The sequence below is a fragment of the Acinonyx jubatus genome, chromosome B3, assembly GCF_027475565.1.
Source record: "Acinonyx jubatus isolate Ajub_Pintada_27869175 chromosome B3, VMU_Ajub_asm_v1.0, whole genome shotgun sequence".
Taxonomy (NCBI): domain Eukaryota; kingdom Metazoa; phylum Chordata; class Mammalia; order Carnivora; family Felidae; genus Acinonyx; species Acinonyx jubatus.
In genome coordinates, this window is record NC_069386.1 from 6,895,001 (window position 1) to 6,920,817 (window position 25,817).

Genomic DNA, 25,817 nt, shown 5'->3' on the forward strand with positions numbered 1-25,817 from the left:
CCTCGTGCTGGATGGGCAGAAATGCCTGATTTGGGTCAAAATTAGTATGCCACACTCCCCACCCAAAGCCTATCGGCTTTCGTCCTCCCACCAGTGCCTGGTGACTTCTGGTGCCAACACCCCATGAGCCTGAGAGCCCTGCCATGCCATCATAGCCTCGCGCTGGGTTCCCACTACGGCTACAGCCAGAGTTCCAGTTCTGAGAGAAAGCGAAGGAGGGCCCCGTAGAGTGGCCTTCACTCTACAGATTCAGGGCATACTCCTTCTGAACCTGACGTGCCTGTGGAGGACGGGGCAGAGGACAACAAGAGGGCTTTACCAAGTCACTGAGCTGAACTAACACCCCAAGGAGGAGACGTCATCCCTATAGACAGCGCAGCCTGGGGGCGGGGAAGGCCAGTGACAGCCAGGACCGTCTGTGGCACAGTCCCTCCTCGGGCTGGGTCCTCACAGCTTGCCCACCTGACGTTTTCACGGTGTCTATGATGAAGCACCATTAGCGACCACAGGGGTGGGGACAAAGTGCCTGCAGTAGCCCTGGGGAGGGGAGGGCCGCGCCGTGGGCAGAGGGAGCCAGGAGGACCGGTGGTCCCAACCCCCGGGTGCCGGCAGCGGGCTAGCGGCACCCTGTCCTGCCCAGGACGCGGTGCCCGGGGCTCGCCTGGCCCCCACGCACCACTCGCCGCCCTCGGAGGCCGCCCGGGAGCCTCCCTGGCCTCACTCGCCTCTGTCCTGTGCGTCCCCCGCTCCTCCGCTGGGGCCCTGGGCCAGGTCCTCCGGCCAGTACCGGTCCTCCATGTACTGCTCCGTGTCTGTGCCGCTGTCGGGCTCCCGGTCCTCCGGGCAGGCGGGGAGGCTGCTGGCCTCCTGCTGCTCCCACTGCACCTCGACCAGCCGGTAGAGCTCCATGGCCGTCACGGCGTCTTCCACCGACGAGTGGCCGTGACGGCCAGCCTGCGGACGATAGTCCCCGTCACTGCCCGCGGGCCCCGAACGCGTACTCTCCGAGCGGCTGCGCGCAGCTCGGGACTGGGCGGAGGGCGAGGGTGCCGCTCAGACAGAAAAGCTCAGCCATCGCACAGGCCCCATGCCACCCCGCTCCGCTGAGCCCACGTCCTCAGATCTACATCCGCTAAAGACCTCCGCCTTCAAAGGCCTGGAGGGCAGGTGGGGAAACGCGGAGGGCAGTGGGAGCGAAGGTCACTGGCTGCCCCCGAGGAAGGCTCCATCCAGCTCTCCAGCTGCGCGATGGGAGCTCTACATGCAACATGCATGGGGACAGAGTGGAGGTGGGCAGGGGGCGGATCTGGAAGACAGCAAGCAGCCCGCAAGAGCGTGGACACCGGGGAAGGACGGGGGAGAGAGCACCCCGGGGCTGCCTGCAGACGTGACAGCCCGCGCTTTACCCGTGTGCCCTGGACGGGGGAGGAAGCGGGACCGAAGCCTGGAGGCACAGCCCCGGCTGGGGCCCCCACTCACTGCGGCCACCGGCCACCTGCTCCCGTGCCACGTACCTGGATCTTCTTGTGCAGCAGCTGCAGGGCCAAGTCCTTCAGAGAGACCCGGGTGCGTGTATGGAGGCCAGGCCGCTGGAGCAGGTTGGGCACGTAGGTGGTGTCCCGGGTCTGGCTCCGAGGGTGGACGTACTTGAGGGCCTGGAAGTCGTTGTGTAGCGCGTGCCCCACCACCACCTTGCCCTTCAGGAGCTTGAGGATCTGGGAGCGGAGAAGGGAGGTGGAAAGTCCCTACGGTCACGCTGCCAGCCTCACCGCTGATGCCCGGATCCCGCCGAGGGGTGGCAGCATGCTGGGGGGTGGGGCGGGGGGGGGGGGAGCCACGAGCTCCAGTCAGCTAAGCTGCCTCCAGTCTGAACCCAGGCCCTCCCAGTTACTACGACCCAGGGCCTACTTCAGCTCTGTCCCCGGTACAGGTGCTCTCCCCACGAGTGGTTTGGAGCATGAAGGGAAGGGAAGGCACACGTGGGGTCCATCTTCTAGCTCCTCAGTACGAGCAACCCCTTCCTGCTGGCACAGGATTCTTTGCAGAAGGAAGCCACAGTGTAGGCAAGTTAAGTAACTTCCCCGAAGTCTTTTGTTTCCACCGGCTAAGTGGTGGCTCAAACCCAGGGCTGCCCTTCGCTGGCCATCAGCCATCACACAAGCCCCCACCTCTGCCCTCACCTCTTTCTGGGCCACCTGGAAGGGGATGGCTGTGCGCATGTGCTGCCGAGTGATGCCACTCCAGCGAGTACGGTAGTCCACGATGGGCATCTCCGGCCGGATGTACTTATCGTAGAGGACGTCGCCGTGGTAACTCACCACAGAGCAGCGGGCCAGCTCACTCACCCGCCCGCGGGGCCCCGTGCCCACCATCTCGCAGTCGATAGCCACGCACTTGCTGGGCCAGGGCGCTGTGGATTCCCTGGGCGTGGGCTTTCGGCTGCACGAGGCACCTCCAGATTCATTCCTTGGACGCTGCATCCTGCTGCTGGTGGCTTTGGAGCCCGGCAGTGCCTCCGGCCGTGCCTCCAGCCTTGCGGGCAGTGGGGAGGATCCCGGCCCTGCGGGCGTGCTCAGCAGCCCCTGCACCTGCAGCAAGGCCTTCCGGGCCATGAATCGCTGGTGCTGTCGGCTCCTCGTCTTGTGCTTTCTCCGAAGCACATCCTTGGCATTCAGGCCAGCCAGGGAAGGGCACAGGCGCTGGGCAGACTCAGGGCCTTCCCGGGGTACCATCCCAATAAGCTCACCGCCGGGGTCCAGTGAGGCCCGGGAGGCAACGTGCCAGCGGGGCAGCACTCTGCAGAAAGAACACAAGGGGCAGAGGGGCTGGGTGAGAACTGGGCCCCTCTGCCGGGCTGCCCTACAGCCCTGTGCTGTCTCAGGCTCCTGGGCCGAGTCGAAGACCTTTACGAATAAGCAATGCACTCAGGTCAACCCCACATGCAAATCACGGTTCTGAGTACTTTACAGGGAATCACTAAATATTCCCAACAACCCGAATAAGTATTATTATCCTCGTAATCACAGGCAAGAGAACTGAAGCAGAGAGACTAAGTAACCTGCTCAATTAATAAGAGACAAGAACTGATATGGACCCAGGGTCCAAGGTCTCAACTTCCAAGCCATAGCTTACCTCCAGTAAGCATTGGCATCAAAAATTTGTAGAAAGCTAGGAGCGCCCTGGTGGCTCAGTTGGTTCAGCATCTGACTTCAGCTCAGGTCATGATCTCAAGGTTTGCGAGCCTAGCCCTACATCGGGCTCTGCACCGACAGCTCAGAGCCTGGAGCCTGCCCCCGATTCTGTCTCTCCCTCTCTCTCTTTACCCCTCCTCCACCATTCATGCTGTCTTAAAAACAAACTTAAAATTTGTTAAGAAAGGTATACTTTTGAGAAAAATAAGGGTTCCAAAAATAGTGTGTGTGTGTGTGTGTGTGTGTGTGTGTATAATCCCAGTTGTTTGTTTTGTTTTGTTTTTACTGTTTATTTATTTATTTTGAGAGAAAGAGAGCATGAGCAGGAGAGGGACAGAGAGAAAGGGAGACAGATAATCCCAAGCAGGTTCAGTGCTGTTAGCACAAAGCCGTTCAACACAGGGCTCGAACCCACAAACTGTGAGATCATGACCTGAACTGAAATCAAAAGTTGGATGCTTAACCGACTGAGCCACCCAAGTGCCCCCAAAATATGGACTTTCTACCTCACAAATCACAAGAGCACACGCAAACATTTTTCAACAGCTGGGCACGTTGTGAGGTCACCATAGGCTGTGGGCAGCAGCGTGACGGTAAACCTGCTCAGCTTACAAAGCGGAAACGGAAAAGGCCCTGAGCAGCAGTGTCTGCAGGTCTCCGGGGCCCCAAGCTCTCCATCACTGAACACCAGAAAGGCCTGCAGTTCACAGGGGGCTGCAAATCCCATGCAACAAGGCCAGCAGCCGCCCAAGAGCGGGGGACCTAGAGGGGACCTAGCTCGGAGAGCTTCACCTCACCTGCTAAGTCAGCTGGTACATTGTTAACAGACCAGAAAACCAGGACTTTCAAGCAGGCAGAGCAGGATTTAACTCCGCTCCAGACGGAGCTCTGCTGAGCTTCAGGCGGCTTGCATGCAAAATGGCCCTACCACCTTTCCTGTTGAAGACACGACACACGTGTGCTGTGATCTGCATACACCGTATACAGTAAGGGCTCAATAACTACCTGCTTCCTTTCCCCCAGAGAGGTTTTTCTTGTACGTTTATTTATTTATTTATTTAGAGAGCGAGCGCGCACACGAGAGGGAGAGGGGCAGAGAGACAGGGAGAGAGAATCCCAAGCAGGCCCCGCACTGTCAGCACAGAGCCCGACGCTTGAACTCAAGAAACGGGAGATCATGACCTGAGCCAAATCGAGCGTCAGATGCTTAACCAACTGAGCTACCGAGGTACCTCTCCCCCAGAGAGGTTAAGACTCTTCTCCTGGTTGGTAACGAACTCTTCCAAGGTCAAAGCTGCCTCAGCCTGGACTCACTGCCCATCCCCAGCCACAGGCCTTCCTCTTGCCTCCAGTCCCCCTCACATACGTGCCCTGTCCTGTCTACATCTTTCAGGAAGTCCTGCTGGAGCAGCCCTTCATTCCACTGGGCTGCCTGAGGCTCCCTGGGGTCCCAACCGGGCGCCGAGAAGTTTCATCTCACTGCAGAGACAGGGACAAAGCACAGGGTGTGTGCAGGGCTGGGTCAGAAGTGCCAGGGAAGCAGAACACGCTGAGGATGATTCTGGAAGACTTGCCAGAAGAGATTAAATCTAAGTGAAGGAAAAACAGTAACCCTTGAGGTGACAGGGAGACAAATTAGTGGCCACGTTTGGTGCAAAGGCCTGAAAGGAAAGGAGCCCAGGGTTGGGGAAGGAAGAGGGGCCCGTGAGCAGACGATGACGCTGGGGGGTAAATCACAGCTGGGGGAACTGTCCCTCCCCCCTTTCTACTACTCAACCTTCTGTCCCCACTCTGAGAAGGCTATCGTACACTTCGGTGGCCCTACCCTAAGCTGGTGTCCCCAGGCTGATCTCTGCTGATTGACTGAGGGAGTCCCAGAGCACCCAGGGAAGTCACTGAAATACTGCACAGTAGCCCTAAACCCAGACATTTATAGTCTAGCTGGGGAGCAAAGAAAGTCATCCCTCTACTCCTAACAGCACAACCAGAGAAGAGTCCGCTACACTTTCAGGCCGTAGTTACATACGGTCCAGCTCAAAGTGCTTGAAAGGCAGGCACAGAGCCTTGTGTGTCTCCGCTCCTTCCCCATCAGCCAGCCCAGGCCCCAGCATATAGCGGGTCCTCTTCAGAAGTGCGTGAAGGGAGCTGGAGCCGGGCCTGCTATCTGCCAGACCGTGGGGATGCCGGAGCTGGAGGTTGACTGGGAACTCAGGGAGCTCCCGGTGTGGCAAGGAGACAGGCAGCCAGACACGCACCAGGGTGGGCTCAGGGATGGGAGAGGTGAACTAAGGACAGGCTGGCCTGGCCAAGGTGACTCACCGGGCCAAGTACTGGACAGACAGAAGCGCTGGGTTAGTGCAGCTTGGCAGTGGAAGCACATTTTGAAGAGTTTCAGGAAAGTCTGCCAGGAGTACAGAAAGGGGAGGGCATCCAGAGAAAATGCAGACACGAAGTCCAGCAGGCAGAGTACATCCACTGTGAGAGGGCAAGGAGGCGGTGCAGCAAGTGAAAAGGAGGTAGGGGGTGAGGAGACGGTGCAGGGCGAGAGAGAACTGTGTCTGGAAGGTGCTGAAAGCATGGGCTCCGTCCAGGGATTGATGCGGGAACAGGAGCACGACTGCCTTATAGGAGGAGCTCTGGAGAAGAGTCTGAACAGGAGCAGAGATTTAAGAGGCGTGGGGAGTGCTACTCCGCGACGCTGGGCCAGGGCGAGGCACGGTGCCCCATCCTGACTCATCGTCCCTCTGGCTTGCTCATCTACTCCCCAAGAAGCCTTCTCCCTTTTAGACGTGCACTTAGCCATAATCTGCTTCTTCATCTCAACAAGTCACATAGGAGAGCCGACAAACACAGAACCTCAATTTGCCTCAGCCCGGCAATGGGGAGAACGGGACCTAGGAGGACAAACTCCGATGCTGCTAGGAACTGACCTCTGTCGGGGGGAGGAGGGCCCTTTCCCTTCTGAAAGGGCTCAGGGCCCTGCAGGTCAGGAGTGGCTTCCCTGACCCTTCTGGCAAGATGGTTTCAAAGAAACCAGAAATTTAAGTTGCCTGAGAAAAAGTGGCCTCGTGCTTCAAGAGGTGGAGGCAGCCCTCTTCCATATGCCGGGACCTTGCTGACCTGTCGGAGACAACGATTAATTATCTAGGACTTGCCTCCCCTATCCTGGGCCCCCGATGGGAGCTCAGCCAGGCTGGAGACAAGTTTTGCTCAAATAACACAACTGTTTCAGTAAAGACAAGGTCCAATCCCCCTCCAGTCTGGAACCAGCTCTTCGGGGCTCGGCAGCCACAGGGCCTTCTTGTTGCAGGGGTTAGGGAGCCTTGTGGCCTAAGGGAAGGACCCCAGCACCCCAGCAGCAGAGGCCTCAGAGCCAAGGCCTCAAAGGAACCACGAAGTCCCAATCGCGGAGGGGGCTACCAACCTGCTGGCAGATCAGGAAGACAGGGCGGGTGCGGGCCCACTTAGCGCTGGGGCATTAAAAGCTAGACGACCTGGACCTAGTCACCATCCCCTCGCCACAAAAGGAGAGTTTATTAAAACCAAGGGTTGAACTAGGCTTGGGGCTTCCCCAAAAGCAGTTAGAATGTCTGTTTAAAACGCCTATTCCCAGGCCTACCTGCCCCCCCCCCCCCCACTATTCTAACTGCCATTTTGGGGAAGGGCGCCTGAGAATCTGTATTTCATCGAGCGCGCGACCCCACCCCCAAGCCCTGCTACGAATAATCGCCCGAATTTGAGCAAGTGTGGCTCGCTGAGATCCCCGTGGGCTCCCAAGTTCTCGGCAGGGAAACGAGAGCCCGAGGGCCCCGTACAGTCGGCCCCGGCCGCCCGCGATCCCTGAGGATTCCCCCCGCGGGGGAGGCCCGACTTCTGCCAGGGAAGGACTCGGAAGGCGGTCACTCGCTGGCCGCGGCGGTCGGGCCGAGCCTGCCAGGCCGAGTCCCAGCGCCCAGCGCCACCCCCCACAGGCCCCGGACCCCCGAGCAGGGCGGGGACCGGGCACAGGCTGCGCCCGGGGCCAGGCCTCCACGCCCGCCGGGCCGCGAGAGCTGGTCGACCGGGCGCCCCTTGCCGCAGGCCGGGGTCGAACACCGCGCGCGGGGCCCTGCGGCCGGGAACACGCCGCGCCAGCCCGCCCCAGCCCGCCGTCCCCAACAGGGTCCCGAGATCACCTGAAGTGCGGCGTCTGTCCTCCCGCCCGCACGTGGTGCTCAGACAGCCTGCAGCTCCCACATGCCCGGGCAAGCCCCGCTCCGGCTCCCCACCCATTGGCTCGCGGAACGGCCGCGCCCGCCTAACCCTTCTTCTGATTGGCCGGGAGCCTGGCTCGCGGCGGATAGGCGCAGGGCGGCAGAGGGGGCGGGGATTCCTAAAGGGGTGTGGTTTGGGTCCGGAGCCGGCCAGACTGACGACAAATTTTAAACGAACCGGAGGAGACCGTGACCTCTTCTTTCCGGGGTCGCATTCCTCGGATCTGTGTCCCTCCAGCCCCGATCCACCCCGCTCCCTGGGTCGGGATGTGGCCTCCTACGAGCTCTGTACCCCCAAAGGCCGAATGACTTACAGAAGACACACCCACATTTGCAGAATGGGAATAATAGCCCCTACCCCTTGGGTGTCATAGGGATTCAGTGAAATAATATACGTGAGGGGTACTAAAGAGAGATTTTTAAAGTCAGGTTTGCTCCTTCGGGGCGCTAGTCTTTCATTTATCTCTCTGCAATACTTTATTCATAAGTACGAAGTTCCTGCTATGGCCTCAGCAATGGGATACACAGAATAAGCACAATCCCTAAAACTCCAGTTGCTCGAGGTCTGGCTGGAAAACAGAACGGTGAACAGAGAATTCAGTGCGACCAGAATAATAGCAAGAACAATAACCCTACGACCCAGCAATTGCACTACTTGGCATTTATCCAAAGGGATACAGGTGTGCTGTTTCGAAGGGACACATGCACCCCCTTGTTCATAGCAGCACTATCAACAACAGCCAAAGTATGGAAAGAGCCCAAATGTCCATCGATGGACGAATGGATAAAGAAGATGTGGTATATATATACGATGCAGTATTACTCGGCAATCAAAAAGAAGGAAATCTTGCCATTTGCAACTATGTGGATGGAACTGGAGGGGATTATGCTAAGCGACATTAGTCAGAGAAAGACAAGTGTCATATGACTTCACTCATATGAGGACTTTAAGAGACAAAACAGATGAACATAAGGGAAGGGAAACAAAAATAATATAAAAACAGGGAGGGGAACAAACCAGAAGAGACTCATAAATATGGAGAACAAACAGAGGGTTACTGGAGGGGTTGTGGGAGGGGGGATGGGCTAAATGGTTAAGGGGCACTAAGGAATCTACTCCTGGAATCATTGTTGCACTATATGCTAACTAATTTGGACGTAAATTTAAAAAAATAAAAAGTAAAACAAGCTAAAAAAAAGGTGATGGGGATTAAGGAGGGCACTTGTGTTGAGCAGTGGATATTGTTTATAAGTGCTGAATCACTCAATTGTACACCTGAAACTAATATTATGCTGTATATTAACTAACTGGAATTTAAATAAAAGATTAAAAAAATAAAAAGGATATATACAAAAAATAGCAAGAATAATAATAAACAGTTCACATTAGGCAAGCACTACTGTATGCCAGGCAATACATATATAATATGTAGAAGAACCCCATGAAATATGTGCTATTATTATTTCTGTTTTACAGTTAAGGAAAGGGACACTTAAATTATTTTAACGGTTATTTATTTTTGAGAGAGACAGAGTGCGAGCGGGGGAGGGGCAGAGAGCGAGGGAGACACAGAATCTAAAGCAGGCTCCAGGCTTCGATCTGTCAGCACAGAGCCCAATGCAGAGGCTCAAACCCACCTACTGTGAGATCATGACCTGAGTCATGAGATCATGACCTGAGTCGATGTCAGAGGCTTAACCGACTGAGTCACCCTGGCGCCCCAAGGAAATTGACACTTTAAAGAAATTAAGAGGAAACAGCTAGGGTCCAAACAAAGACCCTTACCAAAAAGTCCTGACTCCGCCTAGCTCCGTCTTGTAAGCAGTAGTGACGTTGCAAAATACCCAGAAGGCCAGAGGTACATGTGCTCAGGAATCTGCTACTTCTGACCAGAGTAGATTTGAGGGAAGCAGGACAAAAGATGAGACCACTAGAGAGGTAAGGCCTTCTACTCAGTCTCCTGAGGGCTTCGGGGAGCTGGGAGTTTAATCCAGAGCTGGTTCATTTGCATTTGGGGAAGCTCTCTCTCTGGCTGCAGTGTGGAGAGGAATGGATTAGGTCTGGAGAAAGAGGAGTTGGGGGTGATTGTGGACATTCAGGTAAGATAAGATCCTGGGGGCCAGAGTGGGAGAGACGATAAAGAGCTTGGGACAGATTCCAGAGCTTCTTAGGCAACAGTGATAGGACAGAGAGTGGAAGGGAAGGGGGTGGAGAGGGGATGTAAGGTCTCCAGACAAGGAGACTTTGTGAGAGCTAACTCTGGAGGCAAGGAGGGTTTTCAGGGACTCAGTATCAGGATATTCAACTCCCATGGGGCTGGACCTGAGCACATGCCTACAGTCCTTGTGGTTCAGCCTTGTGGTTCTCCCCTTGTGTAACCAGCTGTCTCCAGCTTTACAAAGGAAAGTTTCCCCGCACACACTCATTCTGAATCTTGCTCTGTTGCATTACCCTGGGAAATAAAAGTAGTCTCCAGGAGGGATAAACAGTAAGTCAGTTCTACCACAGATGGGTTATTACCGAGGAAGGGGCAAGAAACCCTTCTACAAGTCAGGTGGTTTCTGATTTCCTTCCACTGTGATCTAAGGAGGATTTAATTAATTATGTTGTCAGCTAATAGGTCATTTAAAATATTTTGTTTTGAAGCTAGATAATTATCAGGAATTAAAAGAACCGAGAGACACTGACAGAACAAACCTCCTTGTACTTCTCTCTACCTCTTATGTGAACAGTGTTCATCAGTGCTTACAAAAGGTCCAAACTCTGTCTCGTTCTTGGAAAAACTAATATTCATCCCTGGACCTATAAACTTACTGGAAAAATAACTGGCTCAATCTACCTCCTTAAGAGACAGATTTTCAACAGCACTTCTAATAAAAATGTACTTTTTTATGTGTAAAGAGGATCTCTCTGGGACGCCTGGGTGGCTCAGTCGGTTGAGTGTCCAACTCTTGACTTCAGCTCAGGTCATGATCCCAGGGTCAGGGGATCAAGCCCCGTGTCTGGCTCTGTGTTGAGCATGCAGCCTGCTTAAGATTCTCTCTCCCTTTGCCCCTCTCCCTGGCTTGCTCTCTCTCTCTCTCTCTCTCTCTCTCTCTAAAAAAAAAAAGATGCTCTCTCATGTATAATGGGATGCTATATATTTGTTATTTGATCACATATACTGCAAACCCTTGCAACAATGCCTCAATTTAGAAGGAAAAAATTAACACCCAGAACTTTATAGGTCACAGAACACTTTTTTAGAGTGAACAAGATCAAATTTATATACATAATTTTTTGAAAAATGTATGATTGGCTGATCCAGAAAATATTGCCAAGCCTGAAAATATATTATGCTGCGATTAACTCTGTACCAGCTGCATGGAAATAGAAGCTCAAGAAGGAAAAACAATGTTGCACATAATGTGCAATTTATTAAGGAGAGACATTATTTGGAAGGATTATTGGGGGCAGGGAGAGGTGCGCAGAGAGCTATAGCCATAGGGGAGTGCTCTGACCGCAAGATCCGCTAGGCTGGGCAAAAAAAAAAAAAGGTTTTCTTTTATAGGGAAGAATAAACAAGGCTAGAGAGAATGGGGATGGGGAGGAGGGCTGAACAGGAGTAATCTAACCTGACATCCAGATGGTAGGTGGGGTAGTAAACTGGCTCTGGCTGGCCGTGGGCCATGGTTGAGGGACCTAGAGGAAGAAGAGAAGCTTAGCCAACGTTCAGTTAATAAGCATTTTGTTGCAGTTGGTCAGTGCCCGCAGTTCAGCTAACCGCTGATGAGTCCGCGAATGGGAATTTGGAATGTCTGTCACCTCATCACAGGTGAACAAAGGGGGAATCCATGAGTCTTTTTTTTTTTTTTTTTTGAGACAGGCACAGAAAGTAGAGCAGAAAAGGGGCAGAGAAAGAGGGACAATCTCAAGCAGCCCCATGCGAGGCTCGAACTCACAAAACTGAAACCGTGAGATCATGACCTGAGCCAAAATCAAGAGTCTGACGCTTAACCGATTAAGCCACCCAGCACCCCTTCATTTCCTTTTAAAATAGATAATGGTGGAATCAGAGTGCAATGATATTTAGACTTCACTGCATTCATGTAAGGACACATTTTTTTTTTTTAATGTTTATTTATTTCTGAGACAGAGAGAGACACAGCATGAGTGGGGGAGGGGCAGAGAGAGAGGGAGACCCAGAATCAGAAGCAGGCTTCAGGCTCCCAGCTGTCAGCACAGAGCCCGACGCGGGGCTTGAACTCACAAACCGTGAGATCATGACCTGAACCGAAGCTGGACGCTCAACCGACTGAGCCACCCAGGCGCCCCCACATTTTTTTTTAAGATGTCAATATTTACGACACATCCTTTATAACTACTTACACTTATGATTAAAAATATTATCAAGCAGGGGGCGCCTGACTGGCTCGGTCATTAGAGTACGCGACTCTTGATCTCAGCGTGGTAAGTTCAAGCCAAAAACAAAGCAAAATAACAACAAAAAATAATATCAAGCAAACAAGTTGAAGGTCCCCAGGTATATAATACAGATGGGCCAATACTGGCTTCTTGACTGGGATGGCAGTATCCCCAACCCCACCTTTAGGGACCTCGCCCTCTCAATCCTGGAGTGACAATATCTCCTCCTTCCATGGAGACTGGGGCTTCTATATAGCAGCACCCCTCTGAGCTGGGCTTGGTAGGAAAAAGCCCATAACCCACACCCTGTCACTATGGACCCCACCCTTTCCTCTTCCTTCCACCTTATGAATCCTGTAGCCGCGTGGCACTGACAAATCATTGCCACAGTCAAAGCACTGTTCTGCCTGCTTCGTGTACCTGTTCTGAGGACTATTTGGGATGCTAGGAGATTCTCATGCTGCTGGACCAAGTGCAGACTTGAAAGAGGGTACCAATCTGGTCATTTTTTAGAGCAGGGGTTCTCCAAGTGTGGTCCTAGACCAGCAGCCCAGGCATCACCTGGAAATTGGTTGGACCTACTGAGGCAGAATCCCATAGAATTGGAGCCCAGAAATCTGCTTTAATCAGCTGATTAACAGCTTTTGGGTTCATGTTCAAGTTTAAGAGTCCTTATTTGGAGGGTATGAAGCTGACAAAACCCTGGGAACCAGATGCAAATAATGCACTCATTTTGTTCAAGCAGATTCCCTCTGTATAGCACTCTCGATCCAATAGTGACTTTGGACCTACCTGGACATAGCCTGTCACCATGACACTTAGGGTGCCCTTATACCTTCCCTCACCTTCTGAGAACTTCCAGGATTCTTTTTTAAAAGTTTTTTTTTTTAATGTTTATTTATGTTTGACAGAGAGAGAGAGAGAGAGAGCGTGCGCATGAGCAGGGGAGGGGCAGAGAGAGAGGGAGACACAGAATCCCAAGCAGGCCCCAGGCTCTGAGCTGTCAGCACAGAGCCCGACGCGAGGCTGGAACTCACAGACCATGAGATCATGACCTGAGCTGAAGAGACGCTCAACCGACTGAGCCACCCAGGTGCCCCCAAGAACTTCCAGGATTCTTAAACGCAGGTCAAGTCTCACATGACTGGTTTTTTTTTTTTCTATAGAAAATGGAGGGGGATATGGTCCAGGGGAATTGTATTCTCCACCATTATTGGTTCTAGTCTAGACTAGTAATTTCCTTCACATGTGAAATTCAAACCCTTACATCTGTGGCCCTCAGGCTCAGCTAAATATTGGAATCACCTGCAGAGCTTTAAGAACTACTGATGCTTGGTCACACTGCAAGATGCTGATTTAAGTAGTCCAGAGAGAGGCCTGAACATGCAGATATTTTTTAATGTTCATTTCCTTATTTTGAGAGAGAGTGCGCAGACACGAGCAGGGGTGTTTGGGCAGAGAGAGAGGAGAGAGAAGCCAAAGCAGGCTCCCGCGACGGGGGACCCCGATGCAGGGCCTGACCCCAGGACCGCGAGATCATGACCTGAGCCAAAATCAAGAGTCGGTCACCCAAATGGCTGAGCCACGCAGACGCCCCTGAACACGCAGATTTTTAAAGCTCCTCAGGGGATTCCAGAGAATCACCGCTAAAGCGCAGCTACCTAGAGAACCCAGCAGAGGGCGCTATGTCCCTGCTCATCCAGGGAACCTGCTGTGCGTGCTGGAAAGCTGGCTGCTGGTTGCACAAACAGGGTACCTGCAGTTAAGGAGAAGGGACCAGACGCCCTGACCCTTGGATCACCAACCCTTTTGTGTTCTGAAACACCTATAAAGCTACATTAAGAAGTAGTAAGCTATCTGTTTTTCTGAATGACCTGGAGATAAGTCACACACCCTCTCTAAGCCTTGGTTTCTACATTTTCATTTTTTTAAAAAAATTTTTTAATGTTTATTTATTTTTGAGACAGAGAGAGACAGAGTATGAACGGGGGAGGGTCAGAGAGAGAGGGAGACACAGAATCTGAAACAGGCTCCAGGCTCTGAGCGGTCAGCACAGAGCCCGACGTGGGGCTTGAACTCACGGACCGCGAGATCATGACCTGAGCCGAAGTCGGCCGCTTAACTGACTGAGCCACCCAGGTGCCCCGGTTTCTACATTTTTAAAACAGGGTGGTGGCAGGGAGGAAGGGGGGATCTATGGCTTATATTCATTCTTTCATTATATATTAAGCCTCCTGAAATGGACAAGGTAGTGATCTGGGGAGGGAAGAGATAAACATCCGAATGGGATAAAACTTCTACCTGATGGGGCGGCTATATTCCAGAGATGGCTGTTCTCATTTGTTCCTACTTCGGGGAAGGGGGACGGTCGGTCGGTACCCCAGGTCAGGGAAGAGGCAAACCATGAAAGAGGAGGCAAAGAGACTACTGCTGAGTATTTACATATGCCATTATGTACTATGACACTTCTCTCACTTAATTTAAATGAACAACCTGGCATGGTAGCTGTGATAAGTTCCATTTTACAAGTGAGGAAGCTGAGGCTCAGACATGTTAAGTGACTGGCTCAAAGTTACACAGCCAGTAAGTGGCAGAGCCAGGATTAGAACAGGGTGCCACATGTCAAAGCCCCAGTTCCCTTCCCGCCCCCACGTCTTGGGAGTGAATGCCTAGTTGCCTCTTTTTCATTCTGGGCTCTTCCATCCATCTCTCAGCTCCGGAGTGCGCCCCACTTCCCTCCCCCCCATGTTTTGTTTCACTGACGCAGGATCCCTTCCCCTCCCGTGTCTACTCCAGGCCTGGAGGCTGAGGACTGTCAGGGAGAGATGTGACTTCCTTCCTCTCTAGTTCCCCAGCTCAGCCCCCAACGAAGGGCAGACACCTGCGGAGTGACACCAATTTGCAGCCCTTCTCAAGTGTGAATGAGATTTCTAATAGGGTCGGTGGCCCACTGGCTTCGGGCTGGGTTAGGAATTAGAGAGAAATTTAAGAGGCAGGAAATGGGGGAGAAGTGAGCTGGTTTGGAGGGGCTGAAGGAGCAGCTGAAGCAGTGATGGCAGCAGCCTCTGCTGGGAGTGAAACAGTGATTTCTTCTGAGAGGTTAAGTTCTTTGCCAGAGGTCACACAGGTGGCAGAAGCAGGGCGAGCTCCACGAAGGGCTGCCTTTTTAGCATTTCCTAAAACACGACAACTCCCAACCCAGCTTAAGTGGGTAAGGTGCTCTCTTTCGTGTTAAGATTTTTCCAGCCTTTTCTGCCTCCCCGAGCTGCTGGGGAGCTAATCCTTCCCTTCTTCAGCGGGAGGACCCCAGGGTGCCTCGTGCCTGCTGTGTGGGTGAAGAAGGAGGGTGGGACTATGCCTGGAAAGGACCAGAGAAGGCATTTCGGATTGTCGCTTGAAAACTGTGTCTCCCCTGAGGGTCTCATCACAGGGACTTGACAACCACCTTGGAGGAGGTTGCCCCACACGCGGAGGCATGAAGAGGGGCTGGGAAATGTTTTGCTGCTCCCCAAGCACAGCTACCCGCCCCCCCCAAGTTTTCCCTTGGTGACGCCTCTGGACCCAGCAGCACCGAGGCAGATTCTGGGGGCCAATAGTTGCAAACACAGGAGTCCATTCTTTCAGGCCTGGGGGAGGCAGCAGACAAGCTCGAGATGAGCCAGGGGGCGGCGTCTTCTCCGTATTGCTAAGCCAGCGCACTCAGCGTGGTAGGCGCCTCCGTCCTGGGCACCTGCCCCTCTGTGCCCGCGCACACGGCGGCCCTCTCCTGACAAACACGACCCGGCCGTGGGTGCCCAGCGATAAACGGTCGTGGGGTGAACCCGTGATAACACAGGGGGATGCTCTCTCCTTGCCCTTTAGGGGTGCGGAAACAGCCCAGCGCTCCCGAGGACAGACACCCCCATCCCCGCACCCCACCCCATGCTTCTCAGCTCACACTAACATCTGTCCTTGTTTCTGGAAGAGTCGGCCTGAGGGTGTGCTGCCCTGGGAGTGCTCGGGGCGGTTCCCGAAGGTGTTTTCCAGGACATAGAGAAAGCACAAAAAGAACATTGGAAGGAGAGCCAGATATAGGGGCGCGGCCCTGCCCCCCCTCCCCCCTCCCCCCGCTGCGGTGGCCAGCACCATGAGGCAGACTGGGACTTGTTGTTGGGTGCAGCGAAACAACAACAAAATCACTAGTCTTCCAGATGGGGCGAACCGCTCCAAGCCCTCACCCAGGCCTGTTCCGCAGGTGACTTCCGGCGCTCCTGCAGGGGGGTGGGGGGACCGCTCTCCGCCAGGCTCCCAGCGCCAGGCGCGCCCCCTCCCACCACTCCTCCCCCACCTCCGAAGTCTCTGGAGCCTCTGCTCAGAGTGAGGAGGGACGGGAACGTCCTGTATTCTCTTTCTTGCCTCCAGAGTGTTTTATTTTCTAGAATGAACTGAAATCCCTGCTTTAATAATAAAGAGATCTTATTTAGTAAAGGGAGGCAGGCGGGCAGCTCATTTCTCTACCTTTCTTCGTTAATCACAAAGCGTTGTGTTATCATGGTGATTGGAGATGAGGAAAAAGGAAGGACTCCAGGTAATGGTGACCCCTCTCTATCAGGTTCCCCCTCTCCCCAAGCCCTGCAGGTCTACAGTCAAGGCCCATGGTGAAAACCCTCCCAGGGCTTACTGAGCCACAGCTCAGAATGAAGTGGGGCTGAGGCTTTGGGCAAGCAGTATAGACAAGAGAGGAAAAGGGGAACCAGTTGTGGGCAGGGGGAGGATGGCTTCTCAGCCCAGGGTCCCCTTCCTCCTAGGTCCAGTGCTGGGCTCTCCAGGGAATTGCCCCAGCCCACCTTGGGGCACTGATGGAGGGAAGGCTAGCCACCCCCTCAATGCCTAGCCCAGCGCATGCCCCCCCCCCCCCCCCCATGCCTAGCCCAGACTCTAATTGCACTGTCAGGGCGTATCTGCTTTTTAATTGGCAAAAACCACAATATCCTGGTGGCTCAGAGAGCACCGCCCTGATTTTATTTCTGCTGCAGCTGGGGGATAATTACCCTTCCCTCTTGGTGCTGCTTTCAATTCTTTCTCTTTCTAATTGAGACGTCTTCCTCTGTAGCCCAGCTCTCCAACCTTCAGTTTGTTCTCTCCATTCTCTCCATCCGGAACGGGGCGGGACCTGCTTGGAGACACAGAGGGGGGACATGGAGAAGACTGGCAGTGCCCAGCTCCGAGGCCCAAGGCCTTCCAACTGTTAGCCCTAGACAGGTGAGCCTGAGAAAACCCCAAGCTCTTCTGTGGAGGGTGCAGGGGAGAGATAGCCCTCCCCAGGAGGCTGTTGAGACCCCCTTTTCTCCATTCTCCAGTGGGGTGCTTGCTCTGGGACTCTAAGCTACAAGGGGCTGAGGAACCCCACCCCCAGCATCTAACCCATCAAGGAAGAGAAAGGGATTTGTTGTCATTAATCTCTTAATAATGGCCTCATGTCTCTTTGGTACTGTTGAAAGAGGTTTGGTACATCATCCTTAGTATAGTTTCAGAGACAAAGATCTGAGTGCTAATATTAGAGAACAAGGCTAAGTAACATGCAAGATGTTAACTGAAGGGGTACTCCTAGGAAAAACAGGCCTTTCTCAGGGAGTTCCCAGGTAAACTTCTGGTGGTAATAGATAAGCTAAAAGATGTTACAGAGAGAGCTTGGAGAGAATGCTAGCAGATCCCTGGACATTGACATTCAGGACTGTCCAGTCTAGCCCTGTGAGCAACCCTGACCTAAAGCCACCAAGTGGCTGTCCTGTGATCAGCTCAACATGAGAACAGGGGCTTTTGCTCATTATTATATTCCAGTGCCTACCACACAGTCTGGCTCATGCAACTGGCTAGCAAAGAGGCAAAATTCAGAGACAGAGTTGATCATGAGTGTGAATAGACTCATTTTCATTGGCTTTTTCCTTGCAGAACCAATGAAAATGGACTTGAAGCCCAGTTTTCCTAAATTCTTTAACTCTGGGCTCTTTCTGGGTTGGGTGAAGATGTAAATAGAGGGGTGGCTGGCTGGCTCAATCGTGGAGCATGCAACTCTTGATCTCGGGGTCATGAGTTCAGGCCCCACACTGGGCATAGAGGTTACTTTAAAAAAATAAAATGAAAAATACTTTATTTAAAAAAAGATGCAAGTAGCAAAGGACGCTGTTACAGTCTAAGAGAAATGTACCTTGAAACCATGACCTGCCCTTGAGCCCCCCATCTCCCTCTCCCCACTTCTAGTTTCTTTCCTCTGAATTTAGAGTCATTGCCTTGGCAACGCTTGTTTCCATGGTTTCCTCCGTGACAATGATCCCCAAACCCCTCCTCTCTCTTTCCTCCTGACAGCAATGGGTGATAGGGATCCTCCGTGTGGCCACTCCATGTAACCATGGTAACGATGAGCTGAGCCTTCATGTATCTTTTGTGAAGAGAGCTAGGGAATAGAAGCTTTTGGAAAGGACAGTTGGGGGAGGGTCCAGAGCTAGAACTGCCCTTGTCATAAAGAGGAAGTTAAGGGACTTGTCTTGACACTAGCCTGTAGGATTCAGTTCAAACATTGTTGAGACCCTATTTTAAGCATGACAAAGTTCCAGGGAAACAAAGGTATACAAGACATAGCCCCTAATATTGAAGGGCTTATAGTCTAGTGCTGGGGCTCATGATGCTACTGAAACTCTGGCATAGATGGGGCCACTAAAGGAGGTGGCCCTTGAGAGCACTATCACGGTCAAGCATTTATCCATTCCAAACATTCCCTCCAGCCAAGAACCGAGAAAAGACTGACCAGGGGGATCGGTACTCACATTAAACCTTCTTCCAAACTGCCATCAGAGTTTCTGTCTTGGAAAGGATGGAATTTTAATGCCCCTTTCTTTTGCAGAAGTGTAGGCTAATGGCAGAATACTTAAATAGGACTATTTGGTGCAGGGAGAAAGAAAAACACAGACCTGCCCAACTCCAGTGCCACAAGGGGCTGGAATGATCTCCATTTCCAGGGATCACCATCACCTACCTGCCACAGGCCTTCCTGGGAAGTGATGTGTCTGCTCTTACACTGAATTGGAGGGCCATCATCTCCATCCATCCAGAGTTTTTACTTGTCACTGAAAATGCAAGACAAAGGAGCAGCTCTGAAAAATTAAAGTAGAAAATCAAACAAAACTACCAGGGGCACCAAAGTTGGACAGAATGAATCCAAAAGCTAGGACGTATGTTGATCATGTAGGTAACACAGCTCTTCCCTCCTCTAGCTTCCCATCCTTGCCCCTGACAGTTTCCCTAAATCCCTAAAGGTGGGAACCAATTCTGAACTTCTAGGAGAAATCACAAAAATTCCCTGGACCCTTGGTATGCTGATACCAGTCACATGCACTGATGTGGAAAGATGATCAAGGTACATTTTTAAATAAAAAGAAAAGTGCATAGAACAATGTACTTTGTGTTCAAGTAAGCTACAAATAACTAGGTAGCAAAATTCGCTCTTGCAAGTGAAATGCAATCTGGATTAGCCAAAGTTCTTGGGTCCTAGAACTCTGAATTCCATCCTTTGCTACTGGAAGAAACTAAGGCAGATTCAAATATTCTAGGTACCCTGTTCACTCAGCTAGTCAGAAGAGGATAAATGGCATCCTCTGATTGGTTGACAAAGCCATGCAAACTAACCAATGAAATAATGCTTCTCCTTTCCTGGCCAATAAGATCTCAGTTCTCTTCTTGAAAGGAAAGCAGACCCTTTGTCCATAAAGAAAATGAGCAGAAAAGGAATAATAATTTAAAAAAACAAAACAAAACACTGTTGCTATGGGGCTATGGGACATTATTGATGTGATCAATGATAGCTGCCCCAGAGAATTCACAAAGGAGGTACTTCTTTGGGAAGAAAAGTACAAAAAGCAGACCAGCTGTCTGGTCTGTATTAAAAAGAAGTTTCTATAGTAACATGTGAGGGGAAAGAATTTTAATGTAAATCTTCCCCAAACTAGCCAGTCAACGGAGAGTAATTTTGACCTTCAATTTAGATTGAAGTTATAATGACTAATTTTTTTTTTTAATATTAGCAATGCGTGAAGGAAAAGGCAAGGAAGAGAAAATGAAGTGTGTGTTTACTGATGCAGGGCATCACAGATATTGATAGGATAGTTCCTGTCTGAAACAGAGATCTCCCTGTTGTCAAATCATAGCTCAGTTTAAAACCAGGTTTTATTTTGGAAAGGGAAAGTTCAAGGTTCTGAAGGAAAAGTATTCTAGGTGAAATAGTGCACAGAACACAAGTTGTCTTATTAACTTACTAGTGATGTCCCTTTAAATCATTCTGAGACTGTTACAACTGCCTTTGGGAAAGGATGGGTAAAATGATTTCCCACAGATATTGCAAATGAACACAGGTGGGCAAAGTTGACAGATGAAACACGGAATCAGTGTTTGTCAATCAAGGGAAGGGAAAAAGATCAGAGGATTGGAAATATTAAGTGCTGATTTGCTCACTATGAAGGCAGGCTGAAGAGGGAATAAAGGGAAGAGAATCTTGAAGAATCAAATGCAGGTGGAACACTAGTGGAAATTTGCTAAGAGGGCTGCCTTTCTACCAACCTGTGCTGTGTGGTCTGTGGGGAGAAGTGAGAAGACAGGGTGATCTAGAATTCAGCTTCCCTCTCATGGAGGAGTTGTCTAGGGAGGAAGGAACCACTGCCAAGCCAAGGAGAAACCCTCTCTTTGTACCAGAAACACCTTTGGATAATTTCTCTGAGTTCCTTGAATTCATCCATGAAGAACAAATATGTTTTACTCATTTAAAGGAAAAAAAAGAGGGGGGAGGAAGATTGGCCCCTCCGTCTAAGGGACTAAATGAAAGAGAGAGAGAGAGAGAGAGAGAGAGAGAGAGAGAGAGAGAGAGAGAGAGAAATCCCTAATTGCAAATCCCAGAGAAATGGCAGGGTAGGATATGATTACCTCGGTGAAGGGGGTGGGGGAGAGAGTGGAAAGGGTTGCCTTGGCGAAAGGTAGCTGCTTCACTGTGAACCTTGACTTAAAAAGAAAAATTCACCTGCCAGGATTTCCTCTTAAACCCCTGAGATCTTACAGGATTGGTTGTGTCTCCCATCCAGCACGGAGAAGGCAGGGGCTCTCCAGCAGATAATTTAAAGAATCCAGGTGCTCAAGGATAATCAGTGACCCAAACCCCTCCACTCACTGTAACCAAGGCAACAGGAGGCTGGGGCTGGTTGCCTGGCAACTACACTAGGGCCTCGTCCTGTCCCCTCCTCCCCCATCTCCGTTAGCCCTTTTGTGATAATGTCTTCCCTCCGTGGCTTTTTTTCTCCTTGGCAAAAGAGTCATCCTGTTCCTCGTGCAAAGGGCACTCTGGGCTCCTTTGGTTAAAATTGAGGACCTTGATGTTCATTTTGCACAGATTTCACCTACCCAGATATTCAGACTCAGATTAAATAGGCTTTCTTACCTCGGCCTCAATATCTCAAATCTCCCCCCACCCCATCCCTTCATTCACCTGTGTTAGGGCATTCGGAGATTGTGGAGTGAGAGAGAAGGAAGAAGTGGGGGTGGGCGGGGGTGCGAGAGAGAAGACGGCTTGGATGTAGCGATATGTCACAGCACAACAGTGCCCGGGGTTCCCGGTGGATCCACTTTCCAGCTTGCCCCTGAACTCACCATTTCCAGGCTCGCCTCTTTTCGCTTAGGCACCCTCCCGGCAACTTTGCACCAAGTTGTATTCCAACTGGTCTTCGCGAAGGGATAGAATGCCCTCCCAGAATCTGACACCTAACCTCCTGGAGAAATGGGAAAGGTGATCCCCCCCCCTCCACCCCTCGGCGAACCCTGCCTCATCTCCTGGCCTCCACCGTGTGGGGTCTGAGGAATTTAGCTCAAGCTGAGTCGGGCTGGGAAGCCGAGTGGCGCGCGGGAACCCACTCCAGGGGCTCTCCGGCCCGGGCGCTGTCCAGCCTCTGGTGCTGAAGCTGGAGGCTCGGATGCACCGTTCAGGGGCTCTGGAGACCCTCCAGCTGCCGGATTCTGACCCCTGAGGCCGGAACCCGAAGGGTAGGCACCCTTTGCGGGGGGTAAAGGCGAGACTAGGACGTGTCTGCAACAGAAATGCTTTTTCGGCAGACCGGGCTGCCTCTGAGGCGGAATCCCCAGCGCCTCTCCCTTCCCTTCCCCGAATTAGTGTTAATTATTTGCCGCAATCGCGGCGTGTAGAAAGAGCCCCTTGCCCTGGGATAATTATCCAGTGGCCTCCCGGCAATCCCCACGTTTTCCCCTTCGGCACTGGGTTGCCTGAGCGTCGGCAGGCAGAATCCCGGGACTCCTGGCGCTCAGATCTGGTGGCGGGCAAGGCTGCGAAGGGAAGTCTGGAACACCGAACCCCGCCGCTTTTCTGCATGTTAACAGGTCTGCTGCACCTGCACTCTGAAGGGCGATCAGAGTCGAGACCAGGTCACTGTAGGGTGGGCTTGGGGAGACCGGCTTCGGAGAGAGCGCACTCCCAAGGCTGATGCTGCCCTTCGCCGAGCGGACGCCTGACTCAGCCTGACAAGCCAATGTCGCCGTCGCCGGGCTGGTGGGTGCGAGAACGAAACGCCCCCGCAACTCTAGGGGCCGCAGCACTCCGCAGGAGCGCTCAGCTGCCGGGGTGCGGAGCCGCCTCCACCTTCCCAGGCGCCCTGGCCGCGTTCCTGCCTCCTGCTGAATTTGTCAGCAGGCACGGCACCTGTGGCAGATGCTGAGCCCACCGGCCCCCCCTCCTCCGGCCCTAGGAAGCAGCCCCGGGCTCAGCCTCGCGCATCTCACCTCCAGTTGGGGGCTCCTCCAGTCCCGAGTCCTGGCCCTGAGGGGGGAGGATTGGACCGCGGACACTGATCGGGGTTTTTACCTGACTTGGGTCGCCACCGCCAGGAAGGAAGACAGAGTGCGCTCTACTTCTTTCTCGAAGAAAGCCTCCTCCCCACCCCGCCTTCGGCTCGTCGCTTCTTCCCCAAGAACTGCGGAGCAGGGTCGGGCTGGGTGGGGGAAGGTTGGGGTTTGAGGAAGGTATTTTGTGAAGCACCCCTACTTGCCTCTCTCGGACAATCTGTTCTGTCCCAAGCGGTGGTCGCGCCGCCAGGGCGGGAGGCAGGTCAGCAGTCGCTCCAGGTGCTCCGGGTGCAGACACAGTCGCCAGGGCTGCGGGGGCCAGGGGAGAACAGCTCCTTTAAAGCCGAGACCAACCCACAGGTGGCCTGTCAGGGCCACGGACGTCCATGACGTCATCCAGAGGACGAGTGGAGAAGGGAAGTTGGTGGTGCTGGGGGTGGTCACCGCGCTTCACATCAAAAGTCCCCTGTGGCCATGGCAACAGCTCGCGGAGGCCCGAGCACCGGCAGCCCGCCCGCCCCCATTTCTGTCTCTTGCCTCGCTGTTGGGCTCCGGAATCCCGGAATCCCGGGATCCCGCGCTCCGCTGCGGTAGAAAGTTGGGGGGGGGGGTGTGTCCGGCTTTAGTGCAGAAGCCAACCTTTCCCGCCCCGCACGAGGCCCTAGAGCTAGTCCTGGGTCCAGCTCTCTGTCCTCACCCCTGTTCCGCGGTCCTGGCTGATGAGCAGGTGAGCAGAGGGGCTGCCTGGCTTCAGGGAGACTCCCAGAGGGAGATCACGCAGAAACTTTCATTTCCACAGGGACATTCCGCATCCGTCCTCTTCCCTCCCACCGCCCCACCTTGGCAGGTCGACCTCTGGCCACCTGACCACAGACAGATTGTCCTTCCTGAATTCAGGAATGTGATCGCTCACCCTTGTCACCCAGTCTTTCACCGACACTCGTGCCTGGGTGAGCACACCCAGGGAGCGCCCACACAGATCCACCTGCCCGAATCCTCATCGGTGCACTGATAAACCAAGGCTCCATTGCTTCAGAGAGCAGGCAAACGGATGAGAAAGTAGCAAATCCACCACGGAGCTAGTGTGCATCTAGGATTTCATGCTTGTGGCCAGGGAGCCCAATGAGGCACGGAAGTGTTAACTGGGGTCTCACAGATTAAAAAAAAATTTTTTTTGGAAGTACTTGTCAACAAGATTGAAAATGTTCACATAGGAATCTAGGCATCCCATGTCTCCTGCATGCAGTGGGATAACACTGACCCCTGTAGAAAGAGCTGGGGTCCAGTCCAACCTAAACCTTCCTCTCCTATTTGTCAGTGTCACCGAGGCCATTAATCATCAGCCATTTCCTTTTTTTTTTTAATAGTAAAGAGGAAAGTAAAATATTTTTGTCCCCTTCTCACCTGCTCACTTCCTTAATGTCACCTGTCAGGACGTGTAATCATGTGAGTTTTCTTCCCCCTGTGTCCAGCAGGAGCTGGTAAGGGCTTCACTCAGGCTGAAATTCTTGCTTCACTACTTGCTGGCTGGTGCCCTGCAGGTCCAACCTTTGACTGACAACAGACATCTGTGCTGCCTACATTCAGACAACACGGGGCGTAGGGTAGGTCCTGCTAATAAGGTTGGTTTTTCTTTTTCCTCTTACATTTTCGCATTTCAAAATATTCAGGTGTCGGAAACACTTAAAAGTTATATTTTTCATTGATCACCATCCAGTCACAAGAAGACAACTACTGTATGATTCTGCTCATATGAAGTACCCAGAGTAGTCAGATTCATAGAAACAAAAAGTAGAATGGTTGGTTGCCAGGGCAGGGTGGGGGGGGGGGGATGAGGAATTATTGTTTAATGGGTGCAGAGTTTCAGTTTTGCAAGACGAAAGAGTACTGTGAATGGACAATGGTATAGTAGCACAACAGTGTGATATATTTCATCTCGCTGAGCTGTACGTGGTGAATTTCGTATTACATGCATTTTACCACAATTTTAAAAATATTTTAAAGAAGGTGGTTAGTTCTATTGTCTAGCAAACTTTGAGTTGTTCTGTTCGGAGGCAAAAAAAAGAAAAAAAGACTCAGGAGGACAAATGCTAATCGTCGCTGCATTTGTTTTCAATGATTTGTTCAACAAATACTTAGGGGTGCCTGGCTCGCTCAGTCAGTAGAGTATCTCACTCTTGTTCAACAAATATTTGTGGAGTACATGGTATATACTGGACAGTACACTGGAGCCAGAAACACAAAGGTAGTGGGATAATCAGTAAAGTCTAAGAATAAATATACTTAACTTTTTGTAAGTTCTTCAAAAGAAGGAATAAGAACCACGATGAAAGAATAGGTGATCATTTTTTAAAAAGGTGGATTAAGGGCACCTGGGTGGCTCAGTCAATTAAGCATCTGACTTCACCTAAGGGCATGATCTCGCGGTTCATGGGTTCGAGCCTTGCATCGGGGTCTGTGCTGACAGCTCAGAGACTGGAGCCTGACTCAGATTCTGTGTCTCCCTGTCTCTCTGCCCCTCCCCCACTCATGCTCTGTATCTCTCTCTCTCTCTCTAAAGTAACATTACAAAAATTTATACAAAAAAACATAGATTAGAGAAAGAATTTTTTAAATGAGATTTAATGGATAGATTCAACAACAGATTACCTCAGCAGAAGAGAGAATTAGTAAACTCTTTGATAGTGCTAAAAAACCCTCTTGAATTTAGCAAGTAGATACATTTATAGAAAATAAGAAAGAGATATTAAGAGGCAAGAATGAGTAAATGAGAAGGCCTAAGGTATTTCTATTAGCTATTCTAGAAGGAGAAAATAGAAGAGGGAGAGAGGCAGTATTAGAAGGGAAAATGCCTAAGAAAGTTCTGGAATTGATTAACAAACAAAAGTAAAATACTCTTTCAGTTAAATCCACTAGTTCTGAGGGGAATAAATAAAAATAAATTTATACCTAGAAACCTAATAGTGAACTTACAGAAAATCAAACACAAAAAGAATTGTTTTTATTTTTACCTAGCTACAGTTAAGGTCAAAATTTTCAAAGTGCTACAGGGAAATAAGTGTCAACTCAGAATTCTATACCCAATTAAACAATTCAAGA

General features: G+C 51.8%; 1 protein-coding gene and 1 long non-coding RNA gene across 5 annotated transcripts in view; both read right to left on the reverse strand.

The window, feature by feature from the left end:
• AEN (apoptosis enhancing nuclease) overlaps window positions 1-7,499 on the reverse strand; it is an 8,607-nt gene extending 1,108 nt beyond the window's left edge. The window contains exons 1-6 of one of the 4 annotated variants that reach the window (XM_053223578.1): window positions 7,367-7,478; window positions 6,122-6,311; window positions 3,989-4,127; window positions 2,181-2,796; window positions 1,515-1,715; window positions 1-954 (exon numbers count right to left, since the gene is read on the reverse strand). The exon at window positions 1-954 is cut by the window's left edge and continues 1,108 nt beyond it. In XM_053223578.1, coding sequence (XP_053079553.1) covers window positions 718-954; window positions 1,515-1,715; window positions 2,181-2,732 — 990 coding nt within the window. In that variant the 5' untranslated portion in view covers window positions 2,733-2,796; window positions 3,989-4,127; window positions 6,122-6,311; window positions 7,367-7,478 and the 3' untranslated portion in view covers window positions 1-717. Of the gene's footprint in view, window positions 955-1,514; window positions 1,716-2,180; window positions 2,797-3,988; window positions 4,128-6,121; window positions 6,312-6,615; window positions 7,320-7,366 lie in introns of those variants that run through there. The other 3 variants (XM_027068024.2, XM_027068025.2, XM_027068022.2) reach the window with 3 other exon arrangements.
• Window positions 7,500-16,781: 9,282 nt separating this feature from the next.
• LOC128315859 (uncharacterized) lies at window positions 16,782-21,530 on the reverse strand. The gene is made up of 2 exons (XR_008298972.1): window positions 20,929-21,530; window positions 16,782-18,952 (listed from the first exon to the last, which is right to left on the reverse strand). It is a non-coding gene; the product is annotated as an uncharacterized LOC128315859 (long non-coding RNA).
• Window positions 21,531-25,817: the final 4,287 nt, after the last annotated feature.